Raw genomic sequence first — 22581 nt, forward strand, 5'->3', positions numbered from 1 at the left:
ATCTGTCCATGTGAACTCCTAAATAAGATATTACGGGCTGGGTCATCTAGTACCATATTTCATGACTGAAATAGCTCTTCAGTTTTAGGCAAGGCCTGGCTTTAGGAGGTATTTTAGAGGCAAACATATTGTGGCATGTTGGTTAGGAATTATTTAAATTATTTTTTTAAAAAGGTACCTGATCAGGACCGTCTCGTCGTATGCTAGACCGACCCTCTAGCTAAGACTATGTGAAAGGTAGTCAAAAATGGTGACAGACCGAGATCTCTCCAGGTTAAAGCGGCTTAAAAAAAAGCCAATTCATTATCCTGGCCTTGTCTAGCTATCGCATCAACGTCATCCATAAAAATTCAAAAATTCAAAAAATCCCCATCGCACTTTAGCACCCCTGCCAGTACAGCTCTTTCAACCATTCACCGTAAACGTATTTGACACGTGGTAACCAAACAAAGGCCATCCCTTTTTCGCTGTGCGTGTATGCGTCACGGCGTTGTGAGTGCAAAACCCTTTGCTGACCGAACGAGAGGAAAGAAACGAACGCCAGCGAAAAACTGAGACAGAAAACGGTGGCGACAGGGAGCGTTCCAAGTCAAAAAGGAAGAAGAAGCAGAAGAAGAGGTGATCGAAGCAGCGAAAGGCAAAGACGGCCAGCACGAATCAACAAGAGTGGACAGACGGGCAAGATGTGCGCCCGTGTTTTAAGCAATGTTAAGTGTAGGCTAACAGTAAAATCGTAAACTATCGTAGATAAAAGCAAGTAAGGTAACTATCGTACCGTTTTGGGTGAAAGTTCAGTTACATTCAGCAACATTTGTGTGTCGTTTCGTGGGCCAATTCTTTTCACCTATCCCCCCAAAGCCAACTGTGTATGAGTGTGTGTGTGTGTGTGTGTGTGAGTGTGTGTTGTCTGGAGCAGTTGTTCGTGGAGGAAGAGGGTGGTTCGTGGGGAAGGGAGAGCAAGGGAAGAGGCAAAACCGCCGTCGGTCCTTTTTACACGGCCGATGACGCGCCGTACCAGTTTGTGCATGTTTTTTGTGGCACCGCTTCCCATCCGTTTGCCTTACCGTCACCCGCTTACCCGTTACCCACCCAGTACCGAACGCTGGTGTGTATACGCAGCGGACGCTGCATTCCTGTTTTTTTTTTTCCCCGTTGGTCTCTCCTTCAAACCACCGTTTGCGTGTGATTGTGTGTGGGAGGGTTTTTTTTCTTCTTTACTTCACGGGTTATGAAAATATGAGAGAATGCTGCACGCCCTTGGGCCGGCGGTGCGAAAGAGAGGGGTCGAGCGAGCGAGCCATGCACGGCTAAGCGCACCGAGGTGGAGCAAGCGAGATGGCAACATACGGGTCTGGCGCCTGCGGTTATTATGCTGGAATGAGGCGGTATTGCAAGAGAAAGAGTGCGTGCACTGCTGCTCTTAAGACTGAAGAAATTGGTACCATGGTGGTTGTCGTGGTGTGCGTGTGAGTATGGCAAAGTACTTGGTAGACTGGAGAAAATTTTTTTTCTCTCTCCCTGGGATGTATGATTAATGCAATCACTTCGCAAAATTAATCCGTAGCAGATCCGTTTCCGGGCTTTTCTTTCCAAGGTCCCGGCGGCCGAAACATTGCCCGCAGCAGGCGGCCAAGCGTACGGTGCCGCTAAACACAATTGTTGAGCGCAAGTGTTGCGGGCCAGCAATAGGCAGCATTTGCTGCGTAGGTTTGTTGCGGGTGTGTGCGTGCGTGCATCGGATCTCTTTGTCGTGTACTCCTGGTCCGTGGCAAACGGTGGTACACCAACATTTGTAGGGCTAGCACAAGCAAAAGACAACCAGCCCGCTCTCACTGGACGGTCCAACACACATACACACAGAGAGATGTGCTTATGCTCGCGAGCATACTGATGTGTGCGTGTGTGTGTGTGCAGAGAAGCTCAATACCCAGCGAGAACGCGCAGACTTTCAGTACCTAGTGTTTCGTGGACGCACGCAGATGCGAGTTTTACCGTGTGGCAGAGCTACCGCAAAAAAGGCCCAGCATAAGCACCCGAACAGTGCCAGCATATAAGCAAGTCCGCCAGCGGCCATCATCGCGTACGCGACCGTGTGTGTTTTTGTGTTTCCCAAATTTTGAACGGGTTTTGCCTGGTGCGGGGAAAAAGAACAGTGTCCGGACAGTTTTTGGTTGGTGAACAATTCGGAACGGCAGTAAAGCTCCTACGGTCGCGGTCAGAACCCGAACCAAACGTCAATCCCCTGGTGTTCCCGTAACATCCAGTAGAAACAGTGACCAAACGTGCCCCCGCGTATGGTGTTGACCGGAAGCCGCACAGCAAGACAAAAAGGAACCAAGGCATACACACACACCCGGCGAGCATCGGTGTTGCTGCACCGTTTGGTGGCAGAAGCGGCAGCACCAACAGCAGCAGTAGCAGCAGCCCTTCGGTCGCAACACCCGAGGCCGCAGCGGGAGCAGTAGGAACCGCAATGAAAGCATAGCACCGGATTTAGTGCTTTTCGGCAGGCTGCATCTGTTACGGAAGGTTTGTCGAGACGTTGGTTGGGTGGGTGAAGGTTCTAAAGTGCTCTGGAGATTCTGGATGTATGTGTACCCCCCCACCCCCGGTAGGGGTGGCGTCATTCCGGATCGGCCATCATACCGGTTCCCTCGCCATAGCAAGTTTCGTTCCCAGTTTTGTTAAATATTTTCCTCCTTGAAGGACTTTGCTGAAGCATATAGAGAGGTCAGCCTTCCGAGGTCTTACCACGATAGGACCAGGGGTGAATGCCAAACCGGGGTGGAAAACTATCCAACTCCGTGGTATCAAAAAGTCTAGTAAACCTTAAGATGGCCGGGCATAACCACGCAGGACGTTAAGCCCCAAGTAGCTTGAAGCATTCCGGTTTCTGGCATCCTCAACCGAAGATCAATAAGACGCGCGGGGCATGAGCTTCCGAATCACTTGGAATCGTCCCCTTGGATCGCTGGGAGGCAGATGCTTTGTTTCTTGGGTACCGAACAAACTATAAAACTTGACGTAAGCCTGTAACAAGCGCGAACGTGTTCAAACAGAACCTTCCCGGCTCGAGTGCAACACCCTTGATCGCGAAAGTGTTGTGTTTCTTTCTTCTACCACCAGGGTCATAATGCAACTCTGCATGACAAATCATCGACCGGAATGTAAAGCACACACATGTGCGTTGTTTGTGTACCCAGCGCAAATCAAAGAGCGATTGAAGCTTCTTTGATCTTTGCTTGCTTCTATGCAAAGTTTATGCTCTGTTTTTTTTCTTATGTTGTCATTGCTTTGTGCGAAACTCTGGAAAGAAATCCTCACTGGATGCTTCTATCCTAAATGTTGCATTTGTTCGGGAACAAAACTGGCGTGTACTCCATTGACTGGCTGGTGACTTTGGTTGTTGCTCAGGGTATCGCACCGGGGGGAAAAAATATGTCTGTGTGTGTTTGTGTGTGAGTGTGTTTATCCAGAAATCAAACAGTTCTTCAGCTCATTCCTTAAGTATCTTCCCGTCTGGTTTTGTTGTTATTGTTGTTGTTAATGCATTTGCTTCGCCTCCGCGATTGTTCCTCATTTGCAAATGTTCGATCTTTGGGATGGATTCAGTGGTATTGCTGATGTCTCTTCACGAAAGTGTTCCCAAAGTCAGTGTTACTGTTGGTTGCAGCAAGGGGGAAGGGTTGAGGTAACAGAGGGTAGGGGCAGTGTAATAGGGGTGGTATGGTATTGCATTTATGTGCGTGGACGGGCGCGTAGCCCTGGTTTGCAGACACACCATGAGAAAGAGAGAACGAGCAAAGGTGAGAATGTGAGCGAAATGTGTAAAGTGTACTGAGATGTAAGAAAAGCGGCCGAAGAGGAACCCCGCGAAAGCAAGGAGAAGAAGGCCAACCAACCGCCCCAAAAAAAAAAAAACAAAAAAAAACATCGTCTCTCGCGCATACAGACATACACGAACACTAACACAAGCACACACATATTACATCGTATGGCGAAAATGGCAGCCTCTCCAGAAGTTACTTTGGCTGGTAAGGCTCCCTTTTTACTGAAGACGCGATACAGAAGAGAAGTTTAAAAAAAAGGCGTGATCTCTCTCTCTCTCTCCTGCGATTCTGTGTGTGTGTGTGTACGTGTTTGTAATTGTGTATTTTTATGTGTGCAGAATATGGTGGACAACAGCGTTGGTTGCATTACGGTGGGCGCACTTACATCCCTTTGGGCCCCGACTTTCGTGCACCACTTTACAATGGCAGTCGATGTGATTACAAAGAGGCAGCTCTGAATGAATCCCCATGAGAACGATCCCCGGCCGCTATCACCACAACCCGCGCTGGGAAGAAGTGTGTGGAAAATCGTGAGTGGAAAACAGGCGAAGAGAGCAAGAGAGCGAGAAGTTGGTAGTTACTTCCTTACATCCGGCGCAAGACAAAATCCAGGAAGTGCACGCGCGATTGGGACCCCCGCCCAACGGTGTGTGTGTGTGTTAACTATTTAGCAGCACCTTATCGGGAGTTTTTCTCGCACAAAATTTATGTTATCGGCTAGAACATGAATCAGACATTGGCGAACACTTGCTGCTTGAAACAGAAACGATCATGCATTAGGTCATCCGCATACATAGAGGATGACTAAAAATTCTCAAAATTCCGAATGGGACACCGAGTTCGGCTAATGTCCGTGAAATTGGTTTTAAGTTCTACAGTTAAAACGCTCCCCCGAAATCCAGTACACCATATGGTTCTGGTTCTTCCATAGCGCGGATCGAATTTTGTCGTTTGAGGGTGGCAATTGCGTGAGCGTGTGCATTACTAATCCGCTAAAATAACCCACCACAGCGCTTCGCCCCGTACGCATCCCGAGTTATCGTCCGAAGTCGCGATACGATACGGATGAGTTCACCATATCATACAAAAATGTGCTCTGCCCAACAACTGGTTGCCGTTGTTTTGTGCACGAACATGCATTGGACACTTGCGTCCGATGACGAAAACGCAACCAACGTGGAATACGCCGTCCGGCACGTTCGTTCTCATTCGATTGGAATGCAGGCGGCGGCTTTCGAATATGCGGCGCGCGGAAGAAGGCAAGAAGTTAAACCCACTTAACGCAGCTGCTATCAACGGTCTACAATGAACCTAACCCTGCATATCAACTCCATCAACACACACGCACAGTGGTGTGTGCAACAATCAACCACTGGGAACAATGGGTTCCCAAACTCCTCCAACGTGTTAGCACCGGGAAGATAAAGAGGAGGATCGCCCGGTCAATCCCGACATCTTGCGACTCGGGAGATTTCTGTTGCTGGAGTGCGAAGCTGACGCGTGTAGAGAGCGAAGTCAATACATATTCCGCCATTTGTCCAATTAGTATTAAGGGTTTGCCGTAATTTTACAAGCCGTACCAATTACACTGTTACTGTTGAATACGCGGAAGCCATCTATTCTGGCGTCGTTTATCAGCTTTAACTTCTCGAGCGACTCGAAGGACGCAAACCACGGCCTTCGACACGATAGCGAAACGCCGGCATCGTTGTACTTGGTTCGTTACATCTCCGGCCGGCTTCGTTGTAATGCTGGACAGCATGGTTGTAACTCGAACCTCACGCCTTGTGAGCGTGCCCCGAGAATCCCGATAAAGGTTTGTCCAGTAAGGACAACCTCAGGAGGTCTTAACTGAGCAGGGTTTCTTATTCTCTCGCATATTATTTGGCTGATGCTGAAGATTTACGTCTGCTTCCTTGACTTTTGACTTGATTGGACTTAGATGGTGAATGGGATATCAAGAACTTCTTCTTCTTCTTCTTCTTCTTTGGCACTACAACCTCGAAAGTCTTGGCCAGGCATTTCCCGGTCTCAAAGAAGCCACACTAACTATCTCAGCTGTACCTTATGACCTTAATAAAAGGTTTGCCTCTAGCCTCTTGTGGGTCTCGTCACGTCACGAGAATGACATCAAATGGTTTTACTTCCTCCAAGAACGTGCCATTTATTCAGTTGTTTCTCGATTCCTTCCTCTCCCTAATTATCTGCTCTCCCCGAGGGACAGCAAGAAACAGTAACATCCATTATTACAAAATGGCATTACATCCCATCGACAGGGCATGGGTTCCCTTTTACGTGCCGGGGGTTAATTCCTTGGCTTGCCAAATGGAGAGACCGTGTGTGTGTGTGTGTGTGTGTGCACGCCCGTACACCACCGTAGCAGTACACCACAAGGCGCAGGCTGATAACGCCGCTGAACGCCATCATTTCATCACCGGGGTGGGTGGGATGGACGCGCGTGGGTGGGATTGGTACGGGTGCGTTGTAAGTTCCACCCTTGCAGGACGCAACTTACTGTGGGAAGGTAACGAATTCGGTGCGCATGCGTCCTTGCCCATATCTTGTCGCTGTTGCAGGCGCAGCTGGGGGAAAGGGTGGGATTTGGGGTGGAACCGGGAAGGCAGGCGGCGTTCGGTGGGGAACCATCTTTCCTGGTGGTTACTAGGCGCGTTACTCCTGGGTGTCCATTTTGGTTTTCTACTCGGTCGGTCGCTATCAGAGATTCCCTTGCCGCGATGTAAACCGCTCTACCAGCTTCGTTGGTGTATGTGTCCGTTGGGGGCGCTTGTGCGTATGTGTGTGCCGTTTACCGGGCGGCGACGGGTTGGAAATTTTTCCTCGCACCCATATCCTTCCCCGATGAATGAAAATCTGATCCGGTACATTTTTGTTGTTCTTTACTTTACTCCCCTAACCCGTTCGGTTTCCGCAGCGATCTTTAGCAATGGAGCGGTTCCAGCGCACCGGCGTCGTCCTCATCATCCTCATCAGCGTATTGGGCGCCCAACCGCAAGCCAATCACAATTTCCCATCGAAGGGAAGCAATGCCACAGACATTAGCAGTCGACTAGTTAGTCAAATAGTTTTTAATTCTACACTCAACCACCTGGCGGTGGACCGAAGCACCGGAAGTGTAAGTATTCTCGTCTTATAACCAGGATGGTTATAGAACCCGTCCCATATCAATGAATGTATTATTCTCTTTTCATCCTAAAAAAACAGGTTTATGTGGGAGCGGTGAACAAATTGTACCAGATAACGAATGACCTTAACATCTTAACGGTCGTGACTACCGGACCGCAGAATGATTCATACCAGTGCACAATACTCGAGTGTCCGGGCGGTGCGGTTAAAACGCCGATGGACAACGTCAACAAGATGCTGCTGATTGACAGCAATGCGAAGAACCTGATCGTATGCGGTTCACTGTTCCAGGGCATCTGTCACATCCGCAACCTGCACAACATCAGCATCGTCGAGCAGGAGGTGCTGGAAGCGGTGGTGGCGAACACGGCCAACGCCAGTACGGTCGCGTTCATCGCGCCCGGACCGCCGCTAACGTCGGCGGAAAACAACGTACTGTACGTGGCGGTTACGTTCACCGGCAATTCACCGTACCGCAGCGAAATACCGGCCGTATCGTCGCGCAGCCTTGCCCGGGACCGGCTGTTTCAGCTAGCTGCGAGCGCGGTCACGACCGGCACGCGCCTGTTCGTGAACAACTATGCGCGCGAAACGTACATCATCAATTACGTGTACGGGTTCAGCTCGGAACGGTTTTCCTACTTCCTGACCACGCAGTACAAGAGCAGCTCGCATTACGCGTCGAAGGAGCGTATTACGAAGCTGGTGCGCATCTGTCAGGACGATTCACACTACCATTCGTACACGGAGATACCGGTCGACTGTACGAGCAAGGACGGTACCAAGTTTAAAACGGTGAGCGCGGCGTACGTCGGCAAACCTGGGCACGAGTTGGCCCAGAGTCTCGAAATTACCACCAACGACGATGTGCTGTTTGCCGTGTTTGATGCACCGAGCTCGAACAAGTCAGCGCTCTGCGTCTACTCGCTGAAAGCGATCCGGAAGAAGTTTATGCACAACATCAAGATGTGCTACAACGGTGAGGGTCTGCGCGGGTTAGACTACATCTCGCAGAATATGCCGTGCATTGCGACGAAGCTGCAAACGATCGGGGAAGATTTCTGCGGTCTGGACGTGAACTCGCCGCTCGGTGGTGAGCAAGCGGTTGCTTCGCTGGCCGTCATCCTGTCGGAGGAACGTATGACCTCGGTCGCGGTGACGGCAACGTCCAACTTTACCGTCGTGTTCATCGGCACGGAAACGGGCCAGCTGAAGAAGATTGTGATGGAATCAACCACGTCCGCGATGCAGTACGCGATGATGAACGTCGACCTTGGGTCACCGATCCAGCCCGACATGTACCTCGATCCGGACAATGACGATCTGTTCCTGATGTCGATGTACAAGCTGTTCAAGATCCGCATCTACGATTGCTCCGTTTATACCACCTGCCATTCCTGCCTGTCGGCGAAGGACCCGTTCTGCGGGTGGTGCTCGCTAGAGAACAAGTGTAGCCGACGGTTCGAGTGTCAGGACAGCTCGAAGGATCCGCTGTCATGGTTGAGCTACAAGTCGGGCAAATGTACCACGATTACCAGCGTAACGCCACACCAGTTGCAGCGCACGACGGCCCGAACGCTCGAGCTGATCATTGAAAATTTGCCCAACCTGAAGGAACCGCTCGTGTGTGCGTTCACGTTCGCCAGCATGGAAAAGCCGATCATTACGAATGCGACGAAGAAGCGGAACGGTGTCAACTGTACCACGCCCCGGACGGACCTTTTGCCACAGATAGGATACGGCGAAAGTGAGTATTGGGTTGGGTGTGACTGCTTACAGGAGTTCTTTTTTGACATTTTTTTTCTCTCCAACCTCTCATACTAGATCATTTTAATGCTACACTGTCAATCAAAACGTCCCAGGGGCCGGACATAGTGTCGACCACGTTCACGTTCTTCGACTGCAGCACCCATCTATCTTGCACGCAGTGCGTATCGTCCAAGTTCCCGTGCGACTGGTGTGTGGAGGCGCACCGCTGCACGCACGATACGGCCGAAAACTGTCGCAACGATATACTGGTGACGGGGATCAGTCGCATCGGACCGAGCTACCGGTCCGGGCCCGGCTTCTGTCCGACGATCAACGTGACCGGCGACGGATCGGAAATCTTGGTACCGGCCGGTTCGAAGAAATCCGTCAAGGTGAAGGTACATATCATCGGTCAATTCATCGTGCAGACGCGCTTCGTGTGTCAATTTAATGTGGAGGGTCGGGTGACGAGCGTCAATGCACAGCTGCTGGGCGACACGATCTACTGCGACGAGATGGAGTTTACGTACACGGCCAAGACGTCCAAGCTGAACGCAACGTTTGCGGTCATTTGGGGCGGTTCGAAGCCGTTGGACAACCCGAACAATATTCATGGTAAGTTGCGTAATGAGATAATCGGTCCACAGTAGGTTAATACGGCGTTTGCTTCCTTTCACAGTTGTTATCTACCGGTGTCGGGATATGTCGGACAGCTGTGGTGTGTGTTTGGCGCTCGAGGAAAAGTACAAGTGCGGCTGGTGTTCGTCGTCGAACACGTGCGAGGTGGAGGATCAGTGTGGCATATCGGGCAAGGTGGAGGGACAGAACAAGACGGACTGGTTGAACAATCAGCAAACCTGCCCGAACCCCGAAATCCACTCGTTCGACCCGAAAACGGGCCCATGGGAGGGTGGCACCAACATTACGATCCGGGGCATCAATCTCGGCAAAAAGTTTGACGACGTGTACGGTGGGATCAAGATCGCCGGCATCGACTGTATGCCGTTCCGGGAGCTGTACGTGCAGACGAAGGAGATAGTGTGCAGCGTCGATGGGCCGGGCGTTAAATCGCACCGTTCGGGGCGTGTGGTGGTACAGATATCGGACTTCCGCGGTGAGTCGGCGAACGACTTTGAGTTTGTGGATCCGGAAATCGAAAACTTCGAACCGAAACACGGCCCAATATCGGGTGGGACGACGATCAAGATTATGGGCCGGTATTTGAATACGGGCAGCCGGGTGCGGGCGTTCCTCGATCAACATCCGTGTGAGATACTGAGTACGAACGACCGGGAGGCAACGTGCAGGACGACGGCGGTACCGAGCCCGATGCAGGGCAAGCTGAAGATGGTGTTCGATAATGGTGTGCGCGAGCTGAACGGGGATCTGTTCGAGTACGTTCCGGATCCTTGGATTGAGCTGGTTTCGTCGGGTGAAAGCAAAACGGCTAAAGGTAGGTGCATTCTAACTGGCTTACTTTCATGTTTGGAGCATCTCCGTACTGTTCCGAACATGTTTTTTTTTTCAGCTAGTATCTAAATACGGGACTCGAGAGACGTTCTCGATTCTCGAGCTTAATCTATCAATAGCAAACAACAACACGACTGATTAGCTCGAAATAGAAATGTGAAAGCGTTGGATCGTGATTCATTTTTCTTGAACTCCCTCACTCTGTCTCTGCGGCACAGGCATTCCGGCCGGTGGTATCAAGATGGCGGTACATGGGCGAAACTTTGGCTCGATCCAGCGACCCCAGATCTACGTCTACTACAACGGACAAATCTCGCTCAACGAGTGTAACATCATCAATCCTCAGCTGATGGAATGCTACTCACCGAAAATTGATCTACAGGACGAGGATCCGTTCGGCAGTTCGGACGACCCGCTCACGCTCGAGTACGGCTTCATCATGAACGACGTAATGACCGTGCGCAACCTATCGTCGCAATGGGGCAGCTACTTCGAGCTATACCCAAACCCAACCTACCAACCGTTCGACGACGTAAAGTACTTTAACAGCGAGTATCTGAACATTAACGGACGTAACATCGACCGTGCGTGCAAGTACAGCGACGTGGTGGTAAAGATCGGTGACAACGGTATCTGCAACATTACGTCCATGTCACGCCAGCAGGTCACCTGCCTGCCGCCGAAGAACCCGGACGCGAAAAAGGTTCACGTGAAGGTGATCGTCGGCAATTCGCTGCAGTTCGACATCGGGTATATGGTGTACACGTCGGCCGGCATTTTGCCTAGCTTTAGCAGTAATGCGGTCACGTTTAGCGTGGTGGTTGCCATCGCACTGTTCTTCGTGGTGTTTGTCGCGCTGGCGATTGCGTACCGGAAGAAGACGAGCGAGAACAATCGCGTGCTGAAGAACATGCAGGAGCAGATGGATATACTAGAGTTGCGCGTCGCAGCGGAATGTAAGGAAGCGTTCGCGGAGCTGCAAACGGAAATGACCGATCTCGGTGGCGATATTACGTCCGGTGGTATACCGTATCTGGACTACCGTACGTACGCGATGAAGATTCTGTTCCCGAACCACGACGACCATGTCGTGCTGCAGTGGGAAAAGCCGGAACTGCTGCGCAAGGAGAAGGGTCTCCGGCTGTTCGGGCAGCTCGTCATGAACAAAACATTCCTGCTGCTGTTTATCCGGACGCTCGAAAGCAATCGGTACTTTTCGATGCGCGAGCGCGTAAATGTTGCCTCGCTGATAATGGTGACGCTGCAGAGCAAGCTCGAGTACTGCACCGACATCCTGAAGACGCTGCTGGCCGAGCTGATCGAGAAGTGCATCGATGGGAAGTCGCACCCGAAGCTGCTGCTGCGCCGCACCGAATCGGTCGCGGAGAAGATGCTGTCCGCCTGGTTCACGTTTCTGCTGTACAAGTTCCTGAAGGAGTGCGCCGGCGAACCGCTGTACATGCTGTTCCGTGCGGTGAAGGGCCAGATCGACAAGGGTCCGGTGGATGCGGTCACGCACGAGGCCCGCTACTCGCTGAGCGAGGAGAAGCTGATCCGGCAGATGATCGAGTTTAAGGTGATAACGGTGTACGCGAGCATCACGCAACCGCCGATCCTGTGCAACAACATCGAGATGATACCCACCAACACAGAAAACATTCCGGTAAAGGTGCTGGACTGTGACAGCATCGGGCAGGTGAAGGAGAAGTGTCTCGACACGATCTACAAGGCGATCCCGTGGAGCCAGCGGCCCCGGAAGGAGGATCTCGATCTCGAGTGGCGCACCGGTGCGACCGGCCGGCTCATCCTGTACGACGAAGACTCCACGTCCAAGACGGACGGCGAGTGGAAGAAGCTGAACACGCTGCACCACTACCGGGTGAGCGAGGGCAGCTGTCTCAGCCTGGTGCCGAAGGAGAGCTCCATCTACAACATTACGCTGCTGGGCGAAAAGTACACGGAGAAGATCCACAAGTACGAAACACTAAACATATCGAAGTTTGTTTCGCCGTCGCCACCGTTCAGCCGCGCGGGCAGCCCGATGAACGGCGATCTGCAGGAGAACAGCCTCAAGTACTGGCATCTGGTGAAGCACCATGATAGCGATGGGTCGAAGGAGGGCGAACGGGTGAACAAGATGGTTTCGGAGATTTATCTAACACGACTGCTAGCCACTAAGGTAAGCGTTTCATCGGAGCAGGTTTGGTGTAGTTCGTGATCTTTACTCTCTCTCTCTCTCTCTCTCTCTCTCTCTCTCTCTCACATATATATAGGGTACACTCCAAAAGTTTGTCGACGATCTGTTCGAAACCATCTTCAGTACCGCGCACCGTGGCTCCGCACTGCCCTTAGCAATAAAGTATATGTTTGACTTCCTAGATGATCAAGCACTCTTACATGGTATTACCGATCCGGAGGTTGTGCACACTTGGAAAAGTAACAGTTTACCGTTACGGTACGTTATGATGTTCACTTTTAGCGTTACGGGTAGAGGTTCTTGTGGGTCAGCTTTTCCAAAACAATTAGGGGCCGAGGTTCTATTCTCATCCGGACCAGTTCCCTCGTAGTGAGGACTGACTATCCAACTACGTGGTATCGATAAGACTAGTAAGCTAGAAATGGCTCGTAAGGCCAAAGAGGAAGAAGCTCTTGTTAGATACATCAATATCTTTATAGTGAATATAGGGTCTCTAGTATACAAGCAAAACACTTTCAGTTAACGCAAATACCTATCGAGGTAGTTGAAATTGAGATGGGGCAGTCTGGTGCTCGAGGCGACCGGGGTTCAAATCCCATCCAGAGACCGGCTCCCTGTACGCAGGACTGAGGACTCTTCTTATTTATTTATTTATTTATTTTCGATTATGACGGCTTGACGCCGTATGGTCTGAGGACTCTTCTTGCTACGGGTAAATTCACAACCACAGAGCGCCAGAAATAAGCTGCCCTAGACTTTTAGAGGTTATAGTGCCAAGGAAGTAGAAGAAGAAGATGAAATACTCTTCTTGATAGATAGATAGATTAAAAGTGACCTGCAAAACCCTGTAACACATTTGCTGATCAAATTGAAGCCAAGTACCCTAATGCTTTCTCTTATCGATCTACAGATTCTGGGTAAATCTCATTAAGAATCCTAACTTTGTGTTTGATATACATAAGTCCAACATCGTGGACTCTTGCCTTTCGGTTGTGGCTCAAACCTTCATGGACTCGTGTTCAACTTCGGACCACAGGCTAGGTAAGTGCCGTTTCGGAGTCGGATTGCTGCCTGCTAAAACCTGCAGCTAATGTCGTTCCGCGTCCTTCGTGCATTTCTCACCCACAGGGAAAGATTCACCTAGTTCGAAACTGCTGTACGCCAAGGACATTCCCTCGTACCGTGAATGGGTGGAGCGTTACTATAACGACATCCGGGACATGCCGGCAATTTCCGACCAGGACATGAACGCCATGCTCGCGGAGGAGTCCAGGGTGAGTGTAAGCCCGACCACGTTTCCAAGCCCCACCAACACCACCACCCGGCAGCCCGTCCCCTCTAACACCCCAACCCGATCTCTTGCTCTTCCCTCACAGTTGCACACGACCGAATTTAATACCAACTGCGCCCTACACGAGCTTTATCAGTACGCAGTAAAATACAACGAGCAACTGACTGTCACACTCGAGGAGGACGAGTTTTCGCAGAAGCAGCGACTGGCGTTCAAGCTGGAACAGGTGCACAGTATCATGTCCGCGGAGTAAGTGTGTATGTCTGTCTGTCTGTGTGTGTGTGTGTGAGTGTATTGTATGAAACGTGGTACCCCTGGGAGATGGCGACCGCCCGCATTCGGGTCGGGCGGAAGCAACATTCACCACCGTAGTGCGAAAAAGGGGAAAACAAAACACAACAAAAAAAAAAAAACAAACAAACAAACAAAATAATATATGTATAGATGGTAAGCTACCTGCATGGGACATTTTTTTTTTCGTGAAGAAACGAACGAACGCCGCACCTACAGACCTACAGAAACACATTCATAAGAAACAAAGCAAAACAAAAAATATAATGTATGCGATATTCATGTTGTGAGCAGCCCGTGCAGGACCGCCCCGGTGCGGTCTGACGGGGGATTAAAATGTGTGGTTAGGGAAAACAAACAAAAAAAAACAAAACATTCACATACACCAGCATCTCAAGGAACACAAACACACACACACACGCATACACGCATACCAACACATACACAAACACACCCAGAAACACACATAGTCCGTGTATGGCGTGTAAACCCGATTATATAAGATATAGGAAAAGAAAAGCAAATCAAACAAAACACGATGCGCCGCGAAGAGGAGAAACGAATAAACAAAAACACCCATCTTGTCTAATATACACACCGCGTCACGATATTAAACAAAAAAAAACAAAAACGGGAGACTGATACACAAAGAGACGGAAACTGTGTATGCGCAAAAAAATAAAGAAACACAACGCGGCTACAAAAACAAAACAAAAAAAAAACAACTCGAAACACACACACACATACACGCAAGCAAGACAAAAATATCATGTTTTTAAGAAATGTCATACATCGCTTTTGATTAATTGTAAAACGAAACGCAGCAGAAGAAGCAGGTGTGCATGTATGTATGTGTGTGTGTGTGTGTGCAAAATCGAAACGGGGTCGCGCAGTAGAACTCGGGGATGAGTAATCTCAAGCGAAAAGGGATGAAAGAGGGGAGGAAGGGAGGGGGGGGGGGAACGGGGGTATAGAGAGAGCGATCGGAGGGGGGAATTCCAGAAAAAAGGGGTGGCATTTTCGCGGGTTTAGCAGCGAGGGGTGGTGATGGTGCGAATCAGTTGGCGATATCGGCATCCCGTGCGTGCATGAATGAAAAAAAAAACGAGATAAAGCGAACGAGTAAGAGAATGAGCATACAAACACAAACCGAAACGAAGCGGCTAAAGGGGGGAAAGGAGTATATCTTAGGCATTTGTGCAGCCAAACAAAGCAAACAAAAAAAACCAACTCACACTTCTAATCATGTGTCCAGCAAAACGATTAAACAAAAAAAAACCGCAGTCCGACCCGCAAAACGCTTCTTGCGGCTATACATATATACATATATAGATATATATACATATACAGACACACCGACACACCGACACGTACTACACATGTACACAGACACAAAACGTACCTTGACTGCTAAATGGCCCGGATTCTTCCCGGAGTGTGTGTATGTGTGTGTATACTCTCCGCCGAACGTTGGCCAAACCGTAGGAATTTCGAGGCAGAAGGACACACAAACACAAACATAAAGAAACAAATACAAACATAAGCATGAAGTCACAAACACAAACACAAACACAAACACAAACACAAACACAAACACAAACACAAACACAAACACAAACACAAACACAAACACAAACACAAACACAAACACAAACACAAACACAAACACAAACACAAACACAAACACAAACACAAACACAAACACAAACACAAACACAAACACAAACACACAAACGCGCACACACAAACACAAAAACGCGCACACACAAATACAGAAACACACAAATACAGAAACACACACCCACAAAAACACACAAACACACACCCACATAAACATTCATCCACACAAACACACAAACGCAAACACGCCACACACACAAACACAAACACACAAACACAAACACGCACACCAAACACGCCACACACACAAACACCACACAAACACACACACACATACAAACACACTAAACATACAAACACACAAACACACCGCACACCGAAACACACCAAACACGCCACACACACACAAACACACCAAACACGCCACACACACACAAACATACATCCACACGAATAAAGAAAAACGCGAAAAAACGAGAAAAAAAAGAGAATCCAGTCCTGAATGTCATTTCCAAAAACGGTGTACCGTATAGCTCAAGAAAAGAAAACAAAAAAGAAAAAAAAGTCTAAATGTAATAAAAATGACAACTGTGTAATTGATGTGTTATAAGTTATTACTAAAATATAAGTCGATGATTTTATTAGTAAAAAAAAAAAAACACGTGCGATGTGGTTGTGAGCGAGTTTTAGTTAGCGTCCGAAGTTAAGCTTGTGCTACTGACGTGATCTTAGTTGCACACTGATTTACACTTGTTACACCTTAGAATTCCCACTAGATACTGAACCTCTCGTTTCCTAGCTAGAGCCGATCGTACCGTCAACGCTACAAGGCCTAACGTGTTCGTTCGACCAATCACGGTCGTGCTAGATGTCGTCAGCTATTGTCATCCAGGGCTGCTGAGTTTTCATTCGACGTCGAGGGTTGTCTTCCGTTTTGTGAACCTCGGTGCCTCGCTCCAGATTCCAGCGATGTTATATGAGTGTCCTGTCTACGCGATTGCTGTGCGACATCGTTCGAGTAAACCGTCGGTCGGTAAGCGTGGGTCCAAAGTCCGTCCAACTTCCGGTGCGTATATGTTCAACAAAACGAACGTTTATGTGGCTTACTTTCTGTTGTTTGTGTTTGATAACTATTCTGCTGAAGAGAGCTGTTTCTGTGCTACAATCTCGAGATGTCTGGTCCTAGCATTTCTGACTTGCTGCAACGTGATTGTTTTACATTAGCTGCATAGTTGCTGTATTAACCAGCTAAGGTTAAATAAAAGGTAAGATTGCCAGTAATAGCAGGTCAGAATATCTTAAGGTTGTAGAGCCAAAAAAAAGAAGAAGAAGAAGAACAGGTAGAAGAAAAAGTCAGGCCATTTATAGTTCCAGTACTCATCCGCTTGTGATACATAGACTCAGCCTGTCTGACGAATTAGTCTTAGTCGTGTTGAAGATTGAAGTGCTAAGAGGGATTATTAGCCTCGTGTGTGTGTGGAAAGACCCTGCCCGGTGGTAGATGCGCCATCGGCACCGGTCTTCACATGGCAGGGCTGGGGTTCCAATCTCATCCGGACCGTTCCCCCGCAGTAAGGACAGACTTTCCAACTACGTGGTATATCATTGAGTCTAGTAAGCCAGAAATGGCAGACATGTCGTTAGAAACTAGGTCGTTAGGCTAAGAAAGAATTAGAAGAAGTGTGGAAAGACAATGATGGACGATGATGAGCTCTATGAACTGTACCGTGATCATACTATTGTGCAGTGAATAAGACTCGCCAGACTTCGATCTCCGCGACGAATCTTCCCAGATGGTGCAGTCCGTTCCATACATGAGATAGGAGGCGTATGAAGCTCCTAAGTGGGAATGATTCTGACGTTGATACGTCCGTCAGAAAAGCTGGAATATTGAACACCCGACCATGAGCGATATTGAGGACCTCTGCAACAGGTCAAATCGCACTGTCGTTAGAGCACCTAATAAATAAATTAGTAGGCATAGGTACGGTCCGGTGGCAGAGGCGATAACGGCGCCAGTCTTCACACGGCAGCACCGGGGTTTCTAATCCCATCCAGACCCGCCTCGCGGTACGCAGGGCTGACCACTTTGCAACGGGTAAAATCAAGTAAAAGCCAACCTTTCCAGGTTGTAGTGCCAAGGAAGAAGTCTAGTAAGCCAAAAATGGCAGACATTCAGCCCAAGAGGTCGTTAGGTCAAAGAAGAAGAAGAAGAAGTCAGCGGATGAGTACTTGGGCGATCCTGATAGACCAGGTTTCTGCTATTACTGTACAGTTGTAAGCTCCTCAACGTATGGACACGAAGTCCGCAGTAATGCTACTGTGGGATGATTGTCACCGATACCCGAAAATGAAAACGAAAGATATCAGACATCACTCGTGATGTGTGTCGAAATCTATAAAACGAGGATCGCATGCTACTTACAGCAGTCTCCTCCTAAACGTTCAAAGTCTCTAATAAACAAATCAACAACAACAATAATCCTTCTAAACGTCGAACGGTGCGCTACACTGCTAAAAATAAAGTGAACTGTCTCAAACCACAAACAAAATAAAGAAGAACCTTTTGCTTTATTCTACAAGGGGGCTCAACCGGGATGGGACAGTGAATTCTCGAAACTCGAAAGAAGTAGACGAAAGTGTGTACAACGGCGTGCGCAATCTTAAGAAGGAAACGATGAAAGTGAAACTGTACGCCGTTTCACGTGTACTGTACGTGTGTGCTACGGTGTGCGCTCCTGAAGAAGAATAAAAGACGGCGACGACCAAAAGTGTAGAGAACACGCCACTGCCTTGTGCCAATTCATCAAAGGAGATTGACTTCCTGTTTATGTGTGTGCGTGTTGGTAGATTCCAGCAAAGAAGTGTGGGGTACACAAAACGTAAGGATGGATAACGAAGCTTTTGATAACGGCACTGGTAGACGAATGTACGCGTGGTCGGACGCACAAAGAAATGTGAGACACGTGGATTGGCGACGTCCGGAACGAAGGAAGAGCTGGCAGCCAGAATTGTTGAGTATGATCTGCATATAACCAGCCAGAAAGCGCTTCAGAGGCGTCCGAATACGCGGAAAATGCATCGAATACAACGCCTAAAAGAATGATCCTTGGTTTTAGCGATATTAAGGAAGCGTTGAACCCATTTACGGGAAAAAGTGACATGGATTGCCGATTTTGAGGATCGGTGCAAAGTATTCGATTGGGCAGAGCTTCATAAAAGTTCGAGTACGCAAAGCGTTTGCTGGAGGACCCGGCAAAAAGGCCTTTGTGAGGAGTGTGTCCAATATTACGACGTGGAAACAGCTTAGGTCAGCATTGCTAGAAGCGTTCGAAGAAACCGAATCGAGTGCTAGTGTACACGAACTCAAAAAGAAAACGGAAGAAGAAGAGTGACGAGCGTTTTCTAGAGTACTTGTACGCGATTGCCGAACTTGGAAGAAGGGGAAAGATAGATGAGGCTTCGTTATGCGAATACGTTGCGCATGGAATCGAGGACGTCCCGAGAAACAAAGCATGCCTTCTGCAATGTACTACCCTGAAGTAGCTAAAAGTACAGCTTAGAGTGTAGGAGAAATAGGCCAGGTTTCACGAGCACCAACACAAAGCGAGCCAGTGAAACGATCTGCTGCGAGAAGACGCTTTCAAGTGCGATTTCACGATCGGAATGACAATTCAAGATGTCATCGGTGCGTTTGTACGGTCTTGGCGGTAATGAAATTACGGCATTGGGAGAGGTATGTGTGTCAGCGATTGTGGATGGACAGAAGCATAACACCAGCTTTGCAATTGTTCCAGTGTCCGCGATAAATACGCCAGCGCTGCTCGGGATGGATTTTTTGCGAACGAAGAAATTCTCCATCACTAACGAAGGCGTCAAAAGATCGAGAGCATAGACAAACGATACGGCAATAGTAATGAGGACGAAAAAACGACGACGGAAGATGAATACGACGAACAGGAGAAATGGATGTGCGGAATCGAAGTGAACACAGATGAATTAGAAGTGCCCGAAACGTACCGTGAAGAAGTGAGCGATGTAATAGCTCGTTATAATCCAACGAAGATTGAGGCGGGAAGGAATGAACTTATCATACGAATGAGTGTCACGACAATCCAGTGTGTGCGTGCCGATTTGGCACCAATGGCGCGATGGTATCATACGTGCGTCGAGTATCCCGTACGCTAGTGCTGTGGTAGTAGTGCCGAAGAAGGATGGTACGCGTAGAGTATGCATTGATCTTAATAAGAAGGTAGTGCGCGATTCCTATCCTATTGTTATGGTCCAACCTGGCTCGGTAGATCTGTCACGGGAGTTCACCGGTGACATGCAACGGTCACCGGTTGATGTGTCAGTGCGATCTACCGAGAGGTCAGCGAACGAGCGTGATCGTCCACTGAGAGATTAGATTCGTCCTAGCGTCCGAGCGGTGATCTCTCCCCGATTGACTGTATGTGCTGTGTCTGTGCGTTTGATGTAAAAGTGGCGTGAATTGTATCCGTGTAAAAGATTCAATGTATAAATATAAGTTCGTTGTAAAACATATAAAACAAAACATAAAACCTATGCCTATTGTTCACGATCAAATAGATAAGTTAGTCGTGTGCGCGTGTGTATTGTACGTTGGACCTCAAAAACTCATATTTCCATGTGCCTATCGCAGAGCAAAGTCGACGTTTAACAGCATTTGTGACGCAGGAAGGACAGTACGAATTTTGTCGTGCGCCATTCGGGCTTTGTATTAGTGGAAGTGCATTCGGACGGTTTATCGATTGTGCACTGCACACGTAAGTGGATGACGGGACTATCTTAACGTTCGTGGACGACATCATCATTTCTTCGAAGGACGAAGAGGAAGGGATGAGATCCCTTAAGCGGTTATTCGTAATTGCAGAAAGGATTGGACTCAAGTTTCATTTGGAAAAAGTGCGCTTTTCTGCAAAGACGCGTGGAGTATCTGGGATACTCCATACACGAGGGCAAAGTGGAGAAAGTGAGAGGGTTTCTTAAGCCCAAAACAGCGAAGCAATGATGCAACGATTCTTTGGATTGATTAGCTACTTTCGAAAATTCGTACCCCGATTTGCTGAAAGAGCGCGAGTTACCGTATTCAACATCGGCAACATACAACATCATCAGCGGTACTCGACGACGATGTAATCCAACACCGCCTCGACCATGGGACGATCAACATTTCGACGCCTCAGCATTCCGGCCGGCCAACGCTGCTCCGACCGTGAGACCAGCAACCCGACGCCGGAACATTCCTAACGTCACGTGGCCGAACCAACTCCTTGGTGTGACCGTGACCTCCTCCCCTTCCATACCACTCCTATATCCATAACTTTAAACTTGTAAACATAAAAATAATTATTAAGTCAGTCTTAATCGGACCCTCCAGCAAACAAGAGGCGAATAAAGCGGATCATCCCCAACATAAAAACATTTTTGAGTTTTAACTCGCGCCCATTATCGGAGATGTTAAAGAAGGATGCAGTTTATCGTGTGAACGATGGGGTACAACGTGCTTTTGAAGATCGGAAGACAGCTTTATGTCAGCATCCGGTGCTCCGTATCTTCAAGCCTGGCTTAGAAACGGAAGTGCATACCGATGCCTAGTAAAGATGCTCTGGCCGCGGTATACTATTGCAGCGAGCGGAAGACGACGGGAAGTTTCATCCGACCTATTTCTTCAGCCGTCTCGCTACCAACGCTGAAAAGAACTACCACTCGTTTGAGTTGGAGGCTCTGGCAGTTGTGGAGGCTCTCAAGAAAGTCCGCTGTTACTTACTGGGACAGCGATTCAAGATCGTCACTGATTGTATTGCCTTCAAGCAATCACTGGCGAAGAAGAATCTTGATGCGAGAACCAGCCGGTGGATAGTGGCGTTAGCTGAATTTGAATACGACGTCGAGCATCGAGCAGCTGGAATGATTGATGATGACGAGGTAAATCAGGTGACTATTATGTACGAAACGGTGTAATTTACAAGGGCGATGGGATTTCAGAACGGGATTTTTGTACGAGAGGCAATGCAGGTGGAGATAATTAGAGAAGCACATGAAGAAGGGCATTTTAGTATTAAGAAGACGAAAGAGAAAATTGAGGCCGAATATGTTTAATACCTGGCTTAGAAGTAAAGATCAAAAATGTATCGCGGCTTGTATGAGGTGTATATTAGGAGAGAAGAAGCGTGGAAAAACAGAGGGTAGTCTGCATCCGATTCCCAAGGGAGAAATACCACTCGATACATTTCACATCGACCACCTTTGGCCCGATGCCATCTACAAGCAAGTCTTATAACTACATATTCACAGTGGTAGACGCGTTTTCGAAATTTTTATGGATATTTCCGGTTAAATCTACCAATGCTGGAGAAGCAGTAAAAAGGTTAAACGTGATTGCACAAACGTTCGGGTATCCAAAAAGAATAATTTGCGATCAGGGAGCGCTGCCTTTACTTCAAAATTATTTGAACAATTTTGTAAAGATAATACGATTGAGTTACATAAGATAGTAACAGGAGTTCCACGAGGGAACGGACAGTTGGCAATCATGCACAAGACTATTATTCCCATGCTGACGAAGCTTTCGTTAGAAAATCCGGAAGAATGGTTCAAGCATGTTGAGAAGGTGCAGACATGTAGAATTAGTTAAGATACTGGAGGAAGAAATCCGAAACAAATTTGCGGAAGAGCGACATGATTTGCGAAAAATTGCGCGTGAGAATATAGAAAAAATTTAAGACGAAAACAAGAAGCATTATAACCTGCGTAGAAAAGATGCGAAGCGATATAGAATAGGAGATTTCGTTGCGCTACCGGTGACACAGTATATTGTAGGTCGGAAGGTGAAACCTAGGTTTTACGAACGTGATGTTGAATCGTCGTTATGAGCTACGTAAAGTAAATGACGAAACGGAAGGCCCGCGAAACACAACGACCTCGGCGGATATGTTAAAGCCTTGGCCACAATCGAGCCGAGGTCA

At 48.5% G+C, this 22581-nt stretch overlaps 1 protein-coding gene across 3 annotated transcripts; it reads left to right on the top strand.

Annotated features, from left to right (window-relative positions):
• The first annotated feature begins 503 nt into the window (after positions 1-503).
• Positions 504-15077, top strand: LOC118509647 (plexin-A2). Of its 3 annotated transcripts, none has more exons than XM_036050568.1 (10): positions 504-762; positions 6763-6963; positions 7053-8721; positions 8799-9338; positions 9403-10176; positions 10412-12372; positions 12467-12648; positions 13301-13431; positions 13519-13670; positions 13767-15077. In XM_036050568.1, the coding sequence occupies exons 2-10, from the start codon at positions 6775-6777 to the stop codon at positions 13932-13934; spliced, it is 5766 nt and encodes a 1921-aa protein (XP_035906461.1). In that variant the 5' UTR covers positions 504-762; positions 6763-6774; the 3' UTR covers positions 13935-15077. The 3 variants fall into 3 exon arrangements, with proteins under 3 accessions (XP_035906461.1, XP_035906478.1, XP_035906467.1); XM_036050585.1 differs by having other exon boundaries at positions 505-762; positions 13519-13664; XM_036050574.1 differs by lacking the exon at positions 504-762 and adding an exon at positions 1328-2529.
• Positions 15078-22581: the final 7504 nt, after the last annotated feature.

The sequence above is a fragment of the Anopheles stephensi genome, chromosome X (genome assembly GCF_013141755.1).
Source record: "Anopheles stephensi strain Indian chromosome X, UCI_ANSTEP_V1.0, whole genome shotgun sequence".
Taxonomy (NCBI): domain Eukaryota; kingdom Metazoa; phylum Arthropoda; class Insecta; order Diptera; family Culicidae; genus Anopheles; species Anopheles stephensi.

What these genes read in the sequence shown, in the direction of transcription:
- LOC118509647 (XM_036050568.1), top strand. Translation starts at nt 6,775, where the DNA reads ATGGAGCGGTTCCAGCGCACCGGCGTCGTCCTCATCATCCTCATCAGC. An exon ending in TGGACCGAAGCACCGGAAGT is followed by an intron (nt 6,964 to 7,052) that starts GTAAGTATTCTC and finishes CTAAAAAAACAG; the next exon opens with GTTTATGTGGGAGCGGTGAA. An exon ending in AGTAACAGTTTACCGTTACG is followed by an intron (nt 12,649 to 13,300) that starts GTACGTTATGAT and finishes ATCGATCTACAG; the next exon opens with ATTCTGGGTAAATCTCATTA.